This window comes from Bombina bombina, chromosome 2 (assembly GCF_027579735.1).
Source record: "Bombina bombina isolate aBomBom1 chromosome 2, aBomBom1.pri, whole genome shotgun sequence".
NCBI classification, from domain to species: Eukaryota; Metazoa; Chordata; class Amphibia; order Anura; family Bombinatoridae; genus Bombina; species Bombina bombina.
The window spans coordinates 54,331,226-54,353,812 of NC_069500.1; the positions used below are offsets into that span (position 1 = coordinate 54,331,226).

At 38.5% G+C, this 22,587-nt stretch overlaps 1 protein-coding gene across 1 annotated transcript in view; it reads right to left on the bottom strand.

Moving 5' to 3' along the window:
• Positions 1-432: 432 nt before the first annotated feature.
• Positions 433-22,587, bottom strand: part of SYT4 (synaptotagmin 4) — a 30,087-nt gene continuing 7,932 nt past the window's right edge. Inside the window, exon 4 of the mRNA XM_053700397.1 lies at positions 433-3,503. Within this exon, the coding sequence (XP_053556372.1) occupies positions 3,196-3,503 (308 nt within the window). The 3' untranslated portion in view covers positions 433-3,195. The remainder of the gene's footprint in view (positions 3,504-22,587) is intronic.

A 22,587-nucleotide genomic window follows, 5' to 3' on the forward strand; every position in this document is an offset into this window, starting at 1 on the left:
GTTTGGATTGGATCAGGATGATTGAAATCTGCCACACTTTAGATCAGACATCCTCAAACTTGACCCTCCAGAGGTTTTGGAACTACATTTCCCATGATGCTCAGCCAGGTGATATGCTGGCTGAGCATCATGGGAAATATAGTTCCAAAACCTCTGGAGGGCCTAGTTTGTGGATGTCTGCTTTAGATTGTGGAAAGGATAAGTAGCGTTTCAGGCATGCCATGAGCAACTCTAAAATACTGGGGCTCCAAGGCTGCTCTCACTGCTTAATAAACGGAGCCCTTTATTTCTAACACAATACCAAAGCAATAAACTATTAAATTAGAAAAAAATACACTTAACAATGGGCCTTAAGGGCTTGTCTACCCCTTAAATAAATAATAATAATTTAAATTAAATAGTGAATACCACACAATTTAAAACTGCAAACAGTGGCCATCTACCTGCACTTTATTTAAAACTGATACACCTTATGTCAATATTGGTAGAATGTACAAGTATAGCAGTTACATTTAATAATACCCTAAAATGCTGTAAGCATCATGAAAGTCAGGTAAATGTTTCTCTAAGATTCTAAACATTATGTATTATTATCATGTGTGCATAATTTTAATATAAAGCAATGCGATTTTAATGCATATAACAACTGGAGCAACGTAAGCTACTGTTAGATGTAAAATAAAAATGAAATCTGAGATAAACTGCTTCTTATGACTTAACAATCAAGAATAATAAATAGCAAAACATCACAGAGGTTAGTCGTCTGTGCTTACATTATTAGATCCCATATATAAGATATATATAACATACAAAACACCAGAGGGGAGAACTCAGTTTGGCAACAGACAATGACGTAATAGTTGTGGCGTGTTACCACCCAAGAGTAGCATAGTTTTATCCCCAATATGATCCCTTTACAAAGAATTTCCTGAAGCATATCATTCTTGTCCAACCTAGAAAGGGCAGTCTAGACTGAAAATACCCAGATACCCCACTCTAAACAAGAGACATTGCAAACACTGAGATAAATTTTGGTCTTATGTGGGCCTTGTCCAATAAGGTGGATACATGTCCCTAAAGGCTATGCATTCTTAGGGGCATATTTAACAATGTGCGAGCGGACATGATACCAAAGAGCGTATTATGTTCGCTGCACATCGCTGCCCATCTTGTGAACTGTTGGTGCAATGCCGCCCCCTGCAGATTCGCGGCCAATCGGCCGCTAGCAGGGGGTGTCAATCAATCCGATCGAATTTGATCGGGTTGATTTCTGTCCGCCGCCTCAGAGCAGGCGGACAAGTTATGGAGTAGCGGTCTTTAGACCGCTACTTCATAACTTCTTGAAAACTTCTGAAAAACACGGGGCATCAAGCTTCATATGGATCTTGATAAATATGCCCCATTAACCTGGAAACTACAGATCCATAGATTTTAGTGAGACCATGAACTTAGAGATAAGAAAAATAACATCTTCATTTTCAATAAGCTCTAACTAAAATGTAGCATTTCTTTCATTAAGCAACAAACCACATAAGTATTATCAGTAACAGATATTTTCATATCATTTTACAGTTGTTGCAAATAAAAATATATAACTTACTTCTCTTTCAAATGACTTTTCATTCCTTGTGCTAATAAGGGAGCCCAAATATATATAAAAAATTAAATAGGTAGGTTTTAACTACATGTCTAGTCCTGGTTGAGGAAAATTTTGCATGACCTAAAAGCAAGTATTTTCTAATTAATTCATATGATCTAGACTAATTAAAAAAAAATATATTTAAAAAAATCACTGCAATTCCTTGAACCATAACATTGCATGTGTTCCAAGTTCCATACTCACTACATATAAAATGTTTGTATCTATTTATGTTTCATCTAGTAATATTTGTCATACACGTGTCATTCTATTTGATGAAAAGGGTGTACACCTTTATTTGTATTGTAATGTTAGTTTGATAACGCATACAACCATATAAGCCCTTTATTTTACCTCTCTGTCATTACATTACATCTCTGTTTTACATTGCACTTGCATATATTCTCACTTACAGAAACACCAAGTTCAAACAGTATATTTTTAATACAACAATTCACAAGAAGAACAACAATGCATGGGAAGTGAAAATGTAGAGCAAGTTGTTGAATTTTCTCATTGGTCCCATTTTCCTAGCATAGAATGTTGATTTTGAGGGTCTTAAGTTTTTATTGGATTCATGGTTGGTAGACAGTCAATAGCTTATTCCTGCAATTAGGGGTAAATGCAGAAATATTTAGGTGTTGTGGGAAAAACAAAAAATGGGCATACATGTAGTGTTGGGGGAAAGTGATATTTGCTGTGGTTGAAATTGTATCTTGATTCTTATACGCTACGGGATAAGTCCAAAAATGTTTTTCAAAGAGAATGTGCTTCTCAAAGGGACACTAAACTCAAAAAATGGTTAGCATCTATGTATAAAATGTTAAAATATTTTTTAGCAAAAAACAAAAAGTACTTTTAAATATAAACTATTATGAAACAGGAAGTTGCTGTTTCTGCACAGTTCGTTCATGAGATAGAAGCTTACCTGGTGACAAGGACAGCCTCTCATCTCTAATGGCAAAATGTGACATGCACAACAAGCATGAAATGTATTTATTTTTTTAAGAAATGGAACCTACAATGCTAAAAACAAACAAACAAACAAACAGACAGACAGACAAAACAAATCTGTAAGACACTTTTTTAAAATTCCCTCTTTTAGATGCCGGTTTAATGTCCCTTTAAGTGTTGCATCCTGCTTGTCAGAAGAAACTATATATATATATATATATATATAATTTTATATTATTGGGTTTAGGTTATGGCATAAAGATACATGAGAAACTTCAATGTTGATAACATTAACAAAATTGTTGTTCATGCTGTGCAATATTTTGAGAAAATGATGTAATATATATTTACTTCATTAAGATAATTTAGACAGTTCCATCTCATTTTTCTCACGTGTAAACTTCACATATAATCAAGTGTGACGCTAATTTATGACACCAGCTGCCATTGATTTTTTTTCCTTTTCAATATTTTTTTTTTGCTAAATCGGTCATGGGATTACCAAAAAAATGTAGTTACAAGCTTTTTTTTTTTTTTAATTTACACTGCAAAGGAAAATAATTACTTGTGTAAATATTTAAGGTCCACCCACTCCTAGATTGTTAACCATCACACAGCATGTGCCACTTTGCAATTTGTCTCCGAGGGTGTTCACAGATTTCTTTCCAGTGCTCTCCTCCTGTTCCCTCAGCTGAAGCTTCAAGAATCAATCGCCCAATAATCTCATTTCTTGAGCCTCTCTCTGAATCCATGACTAAAAACTCAACACTTATGTCATCCAGACCTTCACAAGGAATGTCGAATACAAACAGTTCATTGAACACAGCATTTGGTGTGCATTTCTTGACATGAGTTTTCTTTTTGGAGATCCTTTTCTTGGCATGATAAAGATTCACTTTCACATATGGATCTAGAACAAAAACATAAATGGTATAATGAAATGAGTAAAAATCAGAGACTTTGCTGAATAAGTGAAATATTCATTAGTTATATATATATATATATATATATATATATATATATATATATATATATATATATATATATATATATTAATTTACACACAATTTTACGGAGCCCCAGAGGTAGAAATATAGAAACATAGATATTGACGGCAGATAAGAGCCATAGGCCCAGCAAGTCTGCCCGACCTTACCTAACAGTATAAACTTATCTAGTTTGTAGGATAGCCTTATACTTGTCCCATGCATTTTTAAAGTCCCCCACAGTGTTTGTTGCTACTACCTTTTGAGGAAGTTTATTCCATAAATCAATTACTCTTTCTGTAAAGAAGCTTCCTCAAATTACTCCTGAATCTACTACCCTTTAGCTTGAGCTCATGACCCCTTGTTCTTGAATTTTCCATTTTATGTAACATACCCACAGCCTCAGTTTTACTAAACCCTTTAATGTACTTGAAAGTTGCTATCATATCACCTCTTTCCCTTCTCTCCTCTAAGCTATACATATTTAGGTCATTGAGCCTATCCTGGTAAGTTTTATTTTTTAGACCATGTACCATTTTGGTAGCCCTGCTTTGCACAGATTCAAGTTTGTTAATATCCTTGTGAAGATATGGCCTCCAGAATTGCATACAATACTCAAGATGAGGCCTAACTAATGATCTATAAAGTGGCATAAGAACCTTACTATTTCTGAAAGAAACATAGGTGTCACACAAGATTTGTTTTTATAAATCGTGAGCACATTTTGCTAAATCGTACGCACGATTAAGCTATATCGTACACACGTTATAATTAATTTTAATCATGCTATTCCACCTTAAGCATGAATCCTCCCACTTACAGCACCAGCTAATATTACTTTCAGTTTCAGTTCAGTCAGTGTTAGGAATAGGATCGATACAGAGCAGACTGGTTAGTGTGGACCTCAGCTTCAGTCAACGTTAGCATTATGTTATGTGACAAACAGTACATTTAGTATTGCAATGCTCACAAAGTATATTTATCCTTTCACAATACAATGCAATTATATTCAAATTATTGGAGGTGAAATAGCTGTAAATTATATATTGAACAGAAATTAGTTAATTATTATTCAGGTTAAAAACTGGTTTCTCAATACAAAATAGTTGCGCTCCCTATAAAAAATGATGTATTGTACAATTTCAAATACATATTTTTCTGTCATTTCTTTATAAAATATTGTAACATTCTTCTGTCTTTTTTTAAGCAGGCAATTTAGTTTTTTATTAATGCTATGGAAACATCTAATTTGATTCCACAACCTAAACAAAAACAATGGCAGTGAGAACTGTACACATTTTCATAATGCTCAGTGCACAATAGAATCATGGAAGCCTGTGTTATTGTGCAATCAATGCTGTACATTGCAAAGCTTATCCAAAAGATAGGGATTGATTCCAAAACAGTATAGCTGCAAAATGTGTTGCTTACATTGAGATATCTGTCTGAGTACAATGTGAAGGTTAAAGGGACAGTCTACTTCAAATGTTTTACTGTATAAAAAGATAGATAGCACCTTTACTACCCATTCCTTAGCTTTGCACAACCAATATTGTTATAGTAATATAATTTATAAGAACTAAAATTAATAAAATTTTATACGTTTTTCACAGCAAGACAAAAGCTAGTTACCATATAGATCAGGGTTTTTCAAACTACGGGTCGGGTCCCATTACTGGGTCAGAACACCATGTGTACTGGGTCACGACTTGTGTGTGTGTGTGTTGTAGGAGTGTGTGTGGTGTATTGTCTGAGATTGTGTGTGTGCTGTGCGTGTGTGTATGAGAGTGTGTGGGGTGTGTGTTGTATGAGAGTATGTGTGTGTTATATGAGTGTGTGTGTGGTGTGTGTGTTATATTAGAGTGTGTCTGGTATGTGTGTTGTATGAGTGTGTGTGTTATATGAAAGTGTGTGTGTTGTATGAGAGAGTGTGTGTTATATGAAAGTGTGTGTGTATATGTGTGTTGTAAGAGTGTATGGGGTGAGTGGGTTATATGAAAGTGTGTGTGTTGTATGAGAGTGTGTGTGGTATGTGTGTTACATGAAAATGTGTGTGTTGTATGATTTTGTGTGTGTGTTGTATGAGTGTGTGGTGTGTGTATTGTATGAGAGTGTGTGTGTTATTACGCTTTACAGCGCTTTCAAATTTGACTACAATCAGTAATAAAGCATGCACATATTTTAGTCTCTGCCATGTTGTTAATTTCTTCCTAGTCCTAAAGTCCGTTCACACGGGCATTTTTTGCAGTACAGCGGTCCCACCCCTTGCTCTCTATCCCCCCTCTCTTTTGCTCTCTCTTTCTCCCCTCTCGTTTGCTCTCTCTCTCTCCCCTCTCTTTTACTTTTTTTCTCCCCTCTTTTGCTCTCTCTTTCTCCCCTCTCTTTTGCTCTCTCTCTCCCCTGTCTTTTACTCTCTCTCCCCCCTCTTTTTTTCTCTCTCTCCTTCCTCTCTTTTACTCTCTCCCCCCCCCCTCTCTTTTGCTCTCTCTCTCCCCCCTCTCTTTTGCTCTCTCTCCTCCCCTCTCTTTTGCTCTCTCTCCCCCCTCTCTTTTGCTCTCCCCCCTCTTTTGCTGTCTCCCTCTCTTTTGCTCTCTCTCCCCTCCTTTGTTGTCTCTCTCTTCCCCCCCTCTCGTTTGCTCTCTCTCTCTCTCCTCTTGTTTGCTCTCTCTCTCTCCTCTCATTTGCTCTCTCTCTCCATTCTTTTGCTGTCTCTCTCCCTCTCTTTTGCTCTCTCTCCCCCTCTTTTGCTATCTCTCCCCCTCTCTTTTGCGCTTTCTCCCCCGCTCTTTTGTGCTCTCTCCCCCTCTCTTTTGTGCTCTTTCCCCCTCTCTTTTTTGCACTCTCTTCCCCCTCTCTTTTGCACTCTCTTCCCCCTATCTTTTGCGCACTCTCCCCCCTCTATTTTGTGCTCTCTCCCATCTCTTTTGTGCTCTCTCCCCCTCTCTTTTGTGCTCTCCCCCCTTCTCTTTTGTGCTCTCTCCCCCCTCTCTTTTGTGCTCTCTCCCCCCTCTCTTTTATGCTCTCTCCCCCTCTCTCTTTTGTGCTCTCTCTCCCCCTCTCTCTTTTGTGATCTCTCCCCCTCTCTCTTTTGTGTTCTCCCCCCTCTCTTTTGTGCTCTCCCCCCTCTCTCTTTTGTGCTATCTCCCCCCTCTATTTTGTGCTCTCTCCCCCTCTCATTTGCACTCTCTCTCCCTCCCCCTCTCTTTTGCTCACTCTCTCTTCTTCTCTTTTGCACTCTCTCCCCTCTCTTTTGCTCTCTCTCCCCCTCTCTTTTGCTCTAGCTCCCCCCTCTCTTTTGCTCTCCCCCCTCTTTTGCTCTCCCCCCTCTTTTGCTGTCTCCCTCTCTTTTGCTCTCTCTTTGCTGTCTCTCTCTTCCCCCCTCTCGTTTGCTCTCTCTCTCTCCTCTCGTTTGCTCTCTCTCTCCTCTCATTTGCTCTCTCTCTCCTCTCTTTTGCTGTCTCTCTCCCTCTCTTTTGCTCTCTCTCCGCCACTTTTGCTCTCTCTTTTGCGCTCTCTTTTGTGCTTTCTCCCCCTCTCTTTTGTGCTCTCTCCCCCTCTCTTTTGTGCTCTCTCCCCCTCTATTTTGCACTACCTTCCCCCTCTCTTTTGCACTCTCTTCCCCCTCTCTTTTGCACACTCTCCACCCTCTCTTTTGTGCTCTCTCCCCCTCTCTTTTGTGCTCTCTCCCCCTCTCTTTTGTGCTCTCTCCCCCCTCTCTGTTGTGCTCTCCCACTTCTCTTTTGTGCTCTCTCCCCCTCTCTTTTGTGCTCTCTCCCCCTCTCTCTTTTGTGCTCTCTCTCCCCCCTCTCTCTTTTGTGCTCTCTCCCCCCTCTCTCTTTTGTGTTCTCCCCCCTCTCTTTTGTGCTATCTCCCCCCTCTCTTTTGTGCTCTTTCCCCCTCTCATTTGCTCACTCTCTCTTCCTCTCTTTTGCACTGGTAACACCTATCCTCAAAAAGCCTTCTTTTGATCCAACCTCCCCATCCAACTACCGCCCTATTTCCCTACTCCCTCTTGCCTCAAAGCTTCTTGAAAAGCTAGTATATGCACGCCTATCCAATTGCCTTACATTAAATTCCCTCCTCGACCCACTGCAATCTGGATTTTGCCCCCATCACTCCACAGAGACAGCAATCGTTAAGGTTACCAATGACCTACTTACAGCAAAATCAATAGGCCACTTCTCTCTGCAAATCCCCCTTGATCTGTCCACAGCCTTTGATACTGTTGATCACTCTCTTTTGCTCCAAACCCTCCAATCCTTTGGCATTTGTGACACAGCCCTCTCGTGGTTTTCTTCCTACATGTTAAACCATACCTTTAGTGTAGCCTTCTCTGGGGCCTCCTCTGCCCCGTCACCACTTTCTGTTGGGGTAACGCAAGGCTCTCTCCTCGGTCATCTTCTCTTCTCAATCTATCACTCTGACATACAAAGCCCTCAACTGCACTGCACCCCCCTATATCTCAGACCTTGTCTCCAGATACTCTCCCTCTCGTCCCCTTCGCTGTGCTCATGACTTACTACTCTCCTCCTCTCTTCTTACCCCCTCACACTCTCGCTTACAGGACTTCTCCAGACTGGCTCCCATCTTGTGGAACTCTCTGCCTCTCTCCACAAGACTCTCCCCTAGTTTTGAAAACTTCAATCGCTCCCAAAAGACTCTACTGTTCAAGGATGCATACAACCTACACTAACCTTTCTTTATACCATTTCCTCTCCTCCATTGCTATCCCCTTGAACCCCCTTAGCATGTAAGCCTAAGAGCCATGATGTTTGTAGATCACCTCCTTCAGAGCTAACTACAAGAGTGCGACTCTTGGCAGGGCCCTCTACCCGTCTGATCCCTATAAATGTTTCCTTGTATTCCGCCTATGTTTATAGCGCTGCGAAATCTGTTGGCGCTCTACAAATAACCTATAAAGTTAATACTCTGTTCAATGCACCTTGTTGTATGTATTTGCCTTGGTTTTTCATATACAACAAAAGACTGATTATCCATATGATATGGGTAAGAAATATATGTAACACTACATTGTGTGTCAGGATGAGTCAGACAGTGACTCAGGAGTCAGGAATCGGATTGGTGGAACATCCGTAATCGTAGAATCTGCTGCTCTTTCCTCATGCATCACATGCCCAACAAGTGAACTGATTATTTGGTTCATGAACTGGTTCAGTTAAACGAACCATCCGAAATGAACTGATTCATCAAGATGAATCAGACTTCCCATCTCTACTGACACACTGAACTGAATTGAAAAAACTAGTAGCTGGTGGGCGGGAGCTCCTCCTCCTGTAGATAGGTCATCAAAACATGACTAGCTAGGGGAGGAGCAGGCTGATCTGTAAGGGGGAGAATTCATGCTTAAAGGAACAGTATACACCAATTTTCATATAACTGCATGTAATAGACACTGCTATAAAGAAGAATATGCACAGAAACTGATCTAAAAATCAAGTATAAAACTTTTAAAAAATTAAAAGCACCAAATTTAGCACTGTTGAGGAAATTAGCTGGAACACCCAGTGAAAGGGGCTGGGTGCAGAGACTCCCCCCCCCCTTCCCTGCATATGAAAAGACAGATTAGGCAAACAGGAGCCAGCAGTGGTCTGTAAACATACGTATACATCTGACACTTTGGGGCTTGAGTATGAGTCTGAAACCAGCACAATGTTATTAACAAAATAAGCAAAACTATTAACAAAATAAGCAAAACTATACATTGTTACAAAAAAACTACCAGGTGGTCTGTATAAATGGTTAATCTGCAAAACATTATGCAAAGAAAAATCTAGTGTATAATGTCCCTTTAAGGTGAAATAGCAAGATTATAATTATTTATAAATCGTGCGCACGATTTGGCTAAATCATGAGCACGATTTGGCTAAATCGTGAGCACGATTTGACTAAATCGTGAGCACGTTTTGCTAAATCGTGAGCACGATTTGGCTAAATCATGAGCTGGATTTGCTAAATCGTGAGCATGATTCTACTAAATCGTGAGCACGATTTTGCAAAACGTTCTCACAATTTAGCAAAACATGTGCACAATTTAGCAAAATGTGCTCACGATTTAGCAAAATGTGCTCACAATTTAGCAAAATGTGCGCACGATTTATAAAAAGATCTTGTGTGACACCTCTGGGGCTCTGTACAATTTATTTATTTATGGTTTAAAATTCCAAATATGAGTAAACTAAATTAAGAGGATTCATTTGAACAGCCTGCACAAATATTTGCAACTACTTCCTGATCTATGCAAATCAGGATTAGATGTATTTTTAAAACTGTCTCAAAGGAAACATTTATAAAAGGAAAATTTATTAATTCTTGTATTTCTGTAGTTGCATTATGTTAAGAGATTTTTTACAATTTACAAAAATTGCAACATTATTAGAGTATACAGAATGAAAGTTTAAGTTTAAATGTGGTGCATATGTAATATCCAAAAGTCAATGTCGTTTTTTTTTCTTTAATCCATTAATCAAAAGTGCATGCATTATTAAAAGATACAAAAATCTCAGATAATGGGTTTTCAAAACTCAATTCAATCATTAAGCTCCACGGAAACTAAAATGATGTATTTTCTATAGCAATAACACATTTGATAGGCAGGCAGAACTAAATAATATTACCATAACATTTGGAAGAAATGGAAAATGCATAGCAATGTTTGATAGATAGATAGATAGATAGATAGATAGATAGATAAATAGATAGATAGATAGATAGAAGTAGCTACAATTGTAAAGTAATGGTGGCATGAAATATACCAAAATGGGCTTAGATCAATACCTTGGTTTGTTTACTTTAAAAAAATATATATAATTTTGACAGGTAAATAATATTTAAAAAAAGGCTCTATTTCTGTTTTAATGGAGTGATGGCAAAAATGCTAAAAATTCTCTGGTATTTTGGGCAAGTACTTCTCTAAAATTCACAGTAGTAACATGGAGAAAATAAGTAGGACGATTAATTTAATATAATGACAAAACATGATGATGATGATTATTATAATAATATTATGTGTTTCCTTCTAAACAATGGTAAATAAAGACTATTATGATTATTAATACTATTATTAAAATAATATGTTTCCTCTTTAACAATGATGAGACATAATAGTCTGGTTCAGGATGGTTTTACTATGTGAGGTGGTGAAACGCGTTAACATAAATGGTGCTTGGAAGACATAACTACAGTGAAAAATAGAAAAAAAAGAACCTATTGGAAGTTTTCTTTGGCTATGTGTGTTGTGAATGTTAAGTGCACTGTGACCGGCATCTTTCATTTGCATAAATGAGTGAAGCATGACCCAGTTCTGCATCTCTGTTGTTAATATAAGAAACCATTGATGCATCTCTTCACAAAGATCTGGCAATTGAATGTTTGAATGCTGGGCCATTCCTGGAGTTTTCTTTTTATGACATTTTATATATGCTGCCATCAATGAAAAAAACCAAATCATGGGTTAAGATAAAGCTGTGCAATATTATTTTTTATTTTTAACATGTTTAATGGCTGATAAGCAAACTGCCCATTACTTTACTGTTGAACATTGAGACACCACAGAAATATAAAGACACATTATTTCTCTTGTAAGGTGTATCCAGTCCACGGATCATCCATTACTTGTGGGATATTCTCATTCCCAACAGGAAGTTGCAAGAGGACACCCACAGCAGAGCTGTTATATAGCTCCTCCCCTAACTGCCATATCCAGTCATTCTCTTGCAACTCTCAATACCTTTGTGTCCCTTTACATAACATTTAATATAAAATATTGCATAGTAAGTAACATCTGTGTTTTTATGCTGTTTTATATGACTTCATCAATGACATCACTGCATATCTCCCAACATTTACTGTAGACTTTTTTTGGGACAGGGAGGTCATGGGTAAGATAGGGTGTGCTATGGGCAGTGTTTAGTGGAGTACGTTATGGGCTGGAAACCAGGATACTTGCCCTGATGGAGGAAGCTGTATTAGAGGTAGCAGGAAGAGCTATTAGCCCATGACAATCTCACAAAATTGGGAAATGTTGAAAGCCTTGTAACTTATGAGCTCAAATAAAAGATTAAGATCAAACAAAAATATTCAAATGTGCTTAATGAACCAGCAAATAATACTGATATTATAGTAATCTAACTAGGGGTGCTCTTCATCTCTTCCTGTAATATGCATTCATGATAAAATCCAACAATAAAAGATGTAAAACTCTGCGAAACGTCCGCAATACTTCTAAGTCTAAAATATACCTTGGCTGCTCCTTGGAAAAAAAGTAAAGAAACCTCCTAGTGAATTCATCTTAAAAAGAAAGAAAAAAAACATACAAACAAGGTATCTCCACCAATGATGACAGATATTTAAAGGGATAGTAAAGTCAAAATTAAACTTTATTGATTCTGATAGAGCATGCAATTTTCAACAACGTTCCAATGTACTTGTATTATCAAATGTGCTTTGTTCTTTGATATCCTTTGTTGAAAAGCATATGTACATATGTTCAGCACATTTTTCTCATGTTATTGGCTTACCAGATGTTTTCTGATAGATCAGAAATAGATCACATCATGGAATCAGCAACAGTTTCGTATAGTATATAGAGGTGCTCAGATTACATTGTTTATTTTACTGTTTTTAATAGACCTAAGTGATTCTATACACTAAGCAAAACTGTTGCTGATTTTTTGCTGTCCTCTATACCCTACTTGCAGTTTACATGTGGGATGATGTTCCAAAATCCCTGGTAACTGGGAGACGTGCTACTCACTTGTGAGTTTCTTTTAACTTCTGTTAAATATCTGTCATCATTGGTGGAATTTCACTGTGGCAACCATGTTTCTATGGGGGTTCTTTTTTTGTTTGTTTTCAGAATAATTCTAAAAATCACCTTTACTGACATATCAACCAAATAATTCTACTCTTCTTCTTTTGAATCTTCTTCATCTACAATACCATACATTATTTCCTATAACTGCACTTCCAATAAAACATCAGTTGAAACCCAACTAAACATAAAGGGACATATTATTAGTGCAGCGCTATTTAGCACTCTTGCTTGTGCATTAACTTTGCTAGATGGAGGCTTTTTGCGAGTATCGGGTTGCGCTCGTATTATGGGCTTAATGTATGAAGCAGTGAATGCTGCTTCATGGCCCATCGTTGCAGGCTCGTCTGAAATGGAAGTTAAGGAGTAGCAGTCATAAGACCGCTGCTCCTTAACCTGTCCGCTACCTTGTAGGGGGTGGATTGAAATCATCCCGGTCCGATCTGATCGGGATGATTGACAGCCCCTGCTAGCTGCCGATTGGCCTCCAGTGAGCAGGGGGCAGCAGTGCACAAGCATTTCGCCAGAAATGCAAACATTTTTAGGGAATCATGTCCGCTTGATTTAAGATAAATGAACCCCTTTGAGTTAAAAGTAAAAAGTTTGCAAGAAAGCATAAACCTGATGCGCGCAAAAAAAAATTTGCAACCGAATGAACTTCTCACATAGAAGTCAATGGAATGTGAAAGCTGAAAAAAAAATCTATCTACCATATTCGCACATTTTCAATAACGCACCACAAGATTACAAAATTTTCATATGCGCTAACCCAGTCACGTTAAAATCTAAATTGCGAAACACAATGTGCAAAAACGCAAATTTTACATTTCTATTCTTCACAAAGAAAATAATGTACTTTTTATTCTTAAATATATATTTATATATATATATATATCTGATAATGTTCAAGTAAAATACATAGCTCTCTCTCTCTCTCTCTCTCTCTCTCTCTCTCTCTCTCTCTCTCTCTCTCTCTATATATATATATATATAGGAACAAATATACAGGTATATACAGTTGTAATCAAAATTATTCAACCCCCATTGCAAATCAGGCTTATTGTCCAAATTTACAGACTTTCAGCTGTTTGCAAAGAAAAAATCAAACAAAAGCAATTGAAATAGCTCAACGCAGCAAATGTTTCAAGTGGTTTCCCCAAATTCAACTGAAAATGCAACTTTTAAAGAATTCTGCAGTCTCAAAATTATTCAACCCCTTAATAGCAAGCATCTCTTGTACTTAGTAGAGCAACCTTTTGGTGTCATGATCTGCTGCAAACGAGATGCATAGCCAGACACCAGCTTCTGGCAGTGTTCCTGAGGAATTTTAGCCCAGTTCAGTAATATTCTTGGGTTTGCGTGCTGCAACCACCTTCTTCAAATCCCACCCGAGATTTTCTATAGGGTTCAAGTCAGGTAACTGTGATGGCCACTGTAGAATCTTCCATGACTTCTTCTGCAACAAAGTCCTGGTTGAATTTGAGCTATGCTTGGGATCATTGTCCTGTTAGAAGGTCCAATGACACCCAAGCTTCAGATTCTTTACAGACGGCATGACGTTTTCTCCTAGGATTTCCTAATACTTCAATTAATCCATCTTGCCTTCCACACGCTGAAGATTTCCAGTGCCACAGGATGTAAATCAGCCCCAGAGCATCACAGAGCCACCACCATGCTTAACTGAAGGCAGAGTGTTCTTTTCAGCCTATGCTTCATTCTTCTTTCTCCAGACATACTGATCCATTGGGCTGAAAATTTCCAGTTTTGTTTCATTGCTCCATAGAACAGAATCCCAAAAATTCTGTGGCTTATTTATATGATTTTGAGCATATTTAAACCAACTTTTCTTGTGCTTTTGGGTCAGTAGTGGTGTACGTCTTGGAGTTCGGGCATGTAAACCTTCTGCATTTAGTATGCACTGTGCAAACTGAAACCTCAGTGCCTGTTGCCATCAAGTCTTGCTGCAGGTCTTTTGCAGTCACTCAAGGGTTTTTTCTCAACCTGTCTTCTCAGAAATCTGGTTGCAGTTGTTGATAGATTCCTTTTCTGCCCTGTCCAGATAGTGTAACCACTGTTCTTTTAACCTATTATGTTTCCAATGGTGTCTCTAAGAACATTCAGTGCCTTTGCTATATTTTTCTATCATGTTCCTTGTTTGTAAAGGTTGATGATCTCTTCTCTTTTTTTTGACTATTCTTTTGACTTAGCCATTAGTGATGTTGCGAACATAAAAATTTGGGTTCGCAAACGGCGAATGCGAACTTCCACAACTGTTCGCGAACCGGGCGAACCGCCATAGACTTCAATAGGCAGGCGAATTTTAAAACCCACAGGGACTCTTTCTGGCCACAATAGTGATGGAAAAGTTGTTTCAAAGGGACTAACACCTGGACTGTGGCATACCGGAGGGGGATCCATGGCAAAACTCCCATGGAAAATTACATAGTTGATACAGAGTCTGGTTTTAATCCATAAAGGGCATAAATCACCTAAAATTCCTAAATTGTTTGGAATAACGTGCTTTAAAACATCAGGTATGATGTTGTATCGATCAGGTAGTGTAAGGGTTACGCCCACTTCACAGTGCGTAGTGTAGGTGATATACCTGCCCTGACCATGCTTTGCAGACCAGGACATGCCATTATAGCAGACTTATATGGCTTTGGCGTTGCTTTTTGGTAATTAGAAGGCTGCTAAATGCCACTGTGCACCACACGTGTTTTATGCCCAGCAGTGAAGGGGTTATTTAGGGAGCATGTAGGCAGCTTGTAGAGTTAATTTTAGCTTAAGTGTAGTGTAGTAGACAATCCAAAGTATTGATCTAGGCCCATTTTGGTATATTTAATGTCACCATTTCACCGCCAAATGCGATCAAATAAAAATAAAATTGTTCACTTTTTCACAAACTTTAGGTTTCTCACAGAAATTATTTACAAACAACTTATGCAATTATGGCATAAATGTTTGTAAATGCTTCTCTGGGATCCCCTTTGTTCAGAAATAGCAGACTTATATGGCTTTGGCGTTGCTTTTGGTAATTAGAGGGCTGCTAAATGCCACTATGCACCACACATGTTTTATGCCCAGCAGTGAAGGGGTTAATTAGGGAGCATGTAGGGAGCTTGTAGAGTTAATTTTAGCTTAAGTGTAGTGTAGTAGACAACCCAAAGTATTGATCTAGGCCCATTTTGGTATATTTCATGCCACCATTTCACCGCCAAATGCGATCAAATTTTAAAAAAACTTAATTTTTTTCGCAATTTTAGGTTTCTCACTGAAATTTTTTATAAACAGCTTGTGCAATTATGGCACAAATGGTTGTAAATGCTTCTCTGGGATCCCCTTTGTTCAGAAATAGCAGACATATATGACTTTGTCATTGCTTTCTGGTAATTAGAAGACCGCTAAATGCTGCTGCGCATCACAAGTGTATTATGGCTAGCAGTGAAGGGGTTAATTAGGTAGTTTGTAGGGAGCTTGCAGGGTTAATTTTAGCTTTAGTTTAGAGATCAGCCTCCCACCTGACACATCAGACCCCCTGATCCCTCCCAAACAGCTCCCTTTCCTCCCCCACCCCACAATTGTCCCCGCCATCTTAAGTACTGGCAGAAAGTCTGCCAGTAATAAAATAAAAGGTTTTTAAATGTTTTTAATTTTTTTTAGCATATTTACATATGCTGTGGTGTAGCATCCCCCCTTAGCCCCCAACCTCCCTGATCCCCCCCAAAACAGCTCTCTAACCCTCCCCATCTGCCTTATTCTACACAGGGATATAAGGATAGTTTGTCCTAGTGTCAGCTATTATTTCACAGTCAAAAAAGTGTTGTTGTTTTTTAAATGTACACTACTGTTACACCAGATATGAGTGGTGGCACTGGGCAAGTGGGCACAGTATATGCTGTGAACCTGACACACACGCTGTCAGGCAGGCAACTGCAATTAGATTACACAGGGGAAAAAAAAGCAGACTGATGTTCTAGCCCTAAAAAGGGCTTTTTGGGGTGCTGTCCTTGCAGCAAAGATCAGATGAGTCCTTCAGGACTGTAGTGGACACTGAAAACACTAGCCTAGCTATCGATTTCCCTATTAAATCAGCAGCAGCTACACTGTCCCTAGTCTCACTAAGAATGCAGCTTCCAAATGAATCTAAAATTGATGCTGTCCAGGAGGTGGGAGGGTCTGGGAGGGAGTGTCTGCTGCTGATTGGCTGTAATGTGTCTTCTGACTGTAAGATACAGGGTCAAAATTTACTTGTTACTACAGCATGGGGGAGGGTAAAAAGTGTCACTATACAGTACCACTCTGTACAGTATGGGGGGGCTGGACCATGTCACAGACTACTGTGGTCACTATATAAAGTACTGGGGCAGGTAGGGTCAGGCCAGCCATCTCATCGGCAGATTACAGACTTTGTCACTATTCAATATATACAATACTGGTGGGTTAAACAGTGTCACTATATACAGTAATAGGGGGTCAGACCATCTCACAGACTGTGGGCACAGGGTACCCCCTTTTGCAGACATGTAATCTGATTCACTTTTTTTCTGTGTTAAATGTTAAAAAAAAAAAAGATATGTATCAAATTTAATAAAAAAATTTTTTGGGGGGGGAGGCCCTTCTTAGATTTTTGCACCCGGGCCCTGTGGTTTCTAGTTACGCCTCTGCAAGGAAGCACAATCTTACTGACTTCAATGTGAATTATATGTATGTCACAAGATTGTTCTTAGTCATTGAGGAGCTCAAGAAGATGTTTTATGCAAGTCTAATAAGAAAACACCTAGTTATATATCACTTCAATCAGCCACATCCTCAGCAGCACTGTTCTAAGACAATTCTTTAGTATGTTATTACATGTTAAGTTTAAGTTATAGATATAATCAAAAACATATTAAGGTCAGTTGGAAATGTGATAAGTTACACCAACCGAGGTTTTATTGATGATGCCATGTATGATGTTTTCAATAAGGCCCAGCGAAAGCAAATGTTTAGGTTGCGAATTTTCCATCTTTTCATACTTGATCATGCACATAAATATATATACAGTATCTCACAAAAGTGAGTACACCCCTCACATTTTTGTAAATATTTTATTATATCTTTTCATTTGACAACACTGAAGAAATTACACTTTGCTACAATGTAAAGTACGAAGTATACAGCCTGTACAGGGAGTGCAGAATTATTAGGCAAATTAGTATTTTGACCACATCATCCTCTTTATGCATGTTGTCTTACTCCAAGCTGTATAGGCTCGAAAGCCTACTACCAATTAAGCATATTAGGTGATGTGCATCTCTGTAATGAGAAGGGGTGTGGTCTAATGACATCAACACCCTATATCAGGTGTGCATAATTATTAGGCAACTTCTTTTCCTTTGGCAAAATGGGTCAAAAGAAGGACTTGACAGGCTCAGAAAAGTCAAAAATAGTGAGATATCTTGCAGAGGGATGCAGCACTCTTAAAATTGCAAAGCTTCTGAAGCGTGATCATCGAACAATCAAGCGTTTCATTCAAAATAGTCAACAGGGTCGCAAGAAGCATGTGGAAAAACCAAGGCGCAAAATAACTGCCCATGAACTGAGAAAAGTCAAGCGTGCAGCTGCCAAGATGCCACTTGCCACCAGTTTGGCCATATTTCAGAGCTGCAACATCACTGGAGTGCCCAAAAGCACAAGGTGTGCAATACTCAGAGACATGGCCAAGGTAAGAAAGGCTGAAAGACGACCACCACTGAACAAGACACACAAGCTAAAACGTCAAGACTGGGCCAAGAAATATCTCAAGACTGATTTTTCTAAGGTTTTATGGACTGATGAAATGAGAGTGAGTCTTGATGGGCCAGATGGATGGGCCCGTGGCTGGATTGGTAAAGGGCAGAGAGCTCCAGTCCGACTCAGACGCCAGCAAGGTGGAGGTGGAGTACTGGTTTGGGCTGGTATCATCAAAGATGAGCTTGTGGGGCCTTTTCGGGTTGAGGATGGAGTCAAGCTCAACTCCCAGTCCTACTGCCAGTTTCTGGAAGACACCTTCTTCAAGCAGTGGTACAGGAAGAAGTCTGCATCCTTCAAGAAAAACATGATTTTCATGCAGGACAATGCTCCATCACACGCGTCCAAGTACTCCACAGCGTGGCTGGCAAGAAAGGGTATAAAAGAAGAAAATCTAATGACATGGCCTCCTTGTTCACCTGATCTGAACCCCATTGAGAACCTGTGGTCCATCATCAAATGTGAGATTTACAAGGAGGGAAAACAGTACACCTCTCTGAACAGTGTCTGGGAGGCTGTTGTTGCTGCTGCATGCAATGTTGATGGTGAACAGATCGAAACACTGACAGAATCCATGGATGGCAGGCTTTTGAGTGTCCTTGCAAAGAAAGGTGGCTATATTGGTCACTGATTTGTTTTTGTTTTGTTTTTGAATGTCAGAAATGTATATTTGTGAATGTTGAGATGTTATATTGGTTTCACTGGTAAAAATAAATAATTGAAATGGGTATATATTTGTTTTTTGTTAAGTTGCCTAATAATTATGCACAGTAATAGTCACCTGCACACACAGATATCCCCCTAAAATAGCTAAAACTAAAAACAAACTAAAAACTACTTCCAAAAATATTCAGCTTTGATATTAATGAGTTTTTTGGGTTCATTGAGAACATGGTTGTTGTTCAATAATAAAATTAATCCTCAAAAATACAACTTGCCTAATAATTCTGCACTCCCTGTATAACAGTGTAAATTTGCTGTCCCCTCAAAATAACTCAACACACAGCCATTAATGTCTAAACCGTTGGCAACAAAAAGGAGTACACCCCTAAGGGGAAATGTCAAAAGTGAGCCCAATTAGCCATTTTGCCTCCCCGGTGTCATGTGACTCATTAGTGTTACAAGGTCTCAGGTGTGAATGGGGAGCAAGTGTGTTAATTTGGTGTTATCGTTCTCACACTCTCTCATACTGGTAACTGGAAGTTCAACATGGTACCTCATGGCAAAGAAATCTCTGAGGATCTGAAAAAAAGAATTTTTGCTCTACATAAAGATGGCCTAGGCTATAAGAAGATTGCTAAGACCCTGAAACTGAGCAGCACGGTGGACAAGACCATAAAGCAGTTTCACAGGACAGGTTCCACGCATAACAGGCCTTGCCATGGTCGACCAAAGAAGTTGAGTGCACATGCTCAGCATCATATCAAGAGGTTGTCTTTGGGATATAGACGTATGAGTGCTGCCAGCATTGCTGCAGAGGTTGAAGGGGTGGGTGGTCAGCCTGTCAGTGCTTAGACCATACACCGCACACTGCATCAAATTGGTCTGCATGGCTGTCGTCCCAGAAGGAAGCCTCTTCTAAAGATGATGCACGAGAAAGCCTGCAAACAGTTTGCTGAAGACAAGTAGACTAAGGACATGGATTACTGGAACCATGTCCTGTGGTCTGATAAGACCAAGTTAAACTTATTTGGTTCAGATGGTGTCTGTGTGGCGGCAACCAGGTGAGGAGTACAAAGACAAGTGTGTCTTGCCTACAGTCAAGCATGGTGGTGGGAGTGTCATGGTCTGGGCCTGCATGAGTGCTGCCGACACTGGGGAGCTACAGTTCATTGAGGGAACAATGAATGCCAACATGTACTGTGACATACTGAAGCAGAGCATTATACCCTCCAATCAGAGACTGGGCCACAGGGCAGTATTCCACCATGACTAAAACCCCAAACACACCTCCAAGATGACCACTGCCTTGCTAAAGAAGCTGAGGGTAAAGGTAATGGACTGGCCAAGCATAGCTCTAGACCTAAACCCTATTCAACATATCTGGGGCATTCTTAAATGGAAGGTGGGGGAGAGCAAGGTCTCAAATATCCACCAGCTCTGTGATGTAATCATGGAGGAGTGTAAGAGGACTCCAGTGGCAACCTGTGAAGCTCTAGTGAAGTCCATGCCCAAGAGGGTTAAGGCAGTGCTGGAAAATAATGGTGGCCACACAAAATATTGACACTGTTGGTCCAATTTGGACATTTCGACTTAGGGGTTTACTCACTTTTGTTGCCAGCTGTTTAGACATTAATGGCTGTGTGTTGAGTTATTTTGAGGGGACAGCAAATTTACAATGTTATACAGGCTGCATACTCACTACTTTATATTATAGCAAAGTATGATTTCTTCAGTGTTGTCACATGAAAATATATAATAAAATATTTACTAAAACAATGTACTCACTTTTGTGAGAGATATATATATATATATATATATATATATATATATATATATATATATATATATATATATATATATATTTTACAGTGATGTAATTTGTGAACTAATAAGCAAAACAAAACAATGCACCATGCAGTCTTAGAATACCAAGGCACATAAACATTAATTGGAAATGTACTCTAAAAAGTCGCATAAGAAAGAGCAGCATTTACACATGTAAACTATTTCCTTGCTAGATAAAAAAAGGAAGATATTTTAGCTAAAATATTCACAATCCACTGTAAAAAGTATTTCACTTGTGCATTTAATTATTCTAGATAACTAAGATAATTCATATTATAACACCAGACCTATATGACTCTCGAATATTTAGGCTAAAGTTCAGAAAATAGATAGCAGCACCACCAACATAAAATAAAATATATTTATTTAAGCCAATATATATATGTTTCAAATTTGCATCATTAGTCATGTCTAATTTAAATATGTTTCAAACCACCTTTAAGTAGTCTCTAAGCCACACCCATCACCTGAGTTAACCCTTTATTAATGCTTTCTACACAAATATTTTAACACAGTAATTCCACCTAGTGGTGACATACTACAATTACTTGTTACAATTCACATATTACAAGCAAATACTCCAATCCATCTCTCTATTCATACCTCCTGATGACATTGTCCCTAACTCATGGATCCAGAATAATTACCTACACTGTAATAGTTTTTTTTTCTATTGCCACCCCTTCATGGAATTTTAACCTTTTCTAAAATCTGAAATATTAATTGACAAAATGATGTGAAACAGGCGCTTCCAAATCCCTAAGTTTGATGTTACTTTTATGCAGATTTATATGTTCATGTACCTTACGGGTGGTCTCCCCTATATATTATAAATTACAGGGACATTTAATTAAGTAGACCGCAAAATTAGTATTACATGTATAGTACCATTTGATCTTATATTTCTTGCCCGTCCGTGGATAGGAACAGATAGAACCCCGTATTATGCTATTACAATTTGAACAGCCCAAGCAAGGGAATCAACCCACATTCTTTCATCCAATATAGCTTTGACTCAAACCTTTGTTTGAACCAATGTCAGCTTTCACCAATCTATCTTTAAGGTTTCTACCTCTTCTGAAAGCTGGCATAGGCACATTTTCAAATTCCTTCACTTCAGGATTAGAGACCCTCAATATATGCCAATGTTTACATAACATTTTTGTATTTGTTTACTCCATGGGGAGTATTCATTAGCAAATACCATTATAGGTGTTTTAACTTACTTTGACTTCTTTTGTAAAAGTAAACCCCTTGAAACTTTTAACACATCCTCCAATTTTTTTTTATCAGGTCAACAGGATAACCTCTCTATAAAAATCATTCTCCCATTTCCAAGAGTCTACCTTCACTAAATTTTTTATCAGAGACAACCCGTCTCATTCTTAGGAATTGACTCTTGGGTAAGGATTTTAACAGAGCTGGAGGATGAGCACTCTTAAAATGTCCACTGACAATGTTCCTTCTTTTTTATATACAGCAGTGTCTAAAAAATTAATCCTCTCTTTACTGAATTTCAGCTTGAATTTAATATGCTGAGTAGCACTATTCAAATCCTTGACAAATTATTCAAGGGTCCCAATGTAGCCCAACCACACTCCAAATATATAATCTTTATAGCGCCAGCAAGTGGCACCATATAAAAAAACAGTGGGTGATTGTATACAAAATATTCCTCAAATACATTCATAAAAATATTTGCGTATGTTGGGGCAACATTGGAACCAATAGCAGTTCTCTGGAGCTGCAAATAAAACTGGTCTTAAAATAAAAAGTAATTACACCTTAATACTATAGATAAAAGGTCCAAAATGAACCTCCTCTGAATATCACTTGTATCTTCATCCCGAATCAATGATTTATTCACTGCTCCTATACCTGCTGCATGGGTAATGGAT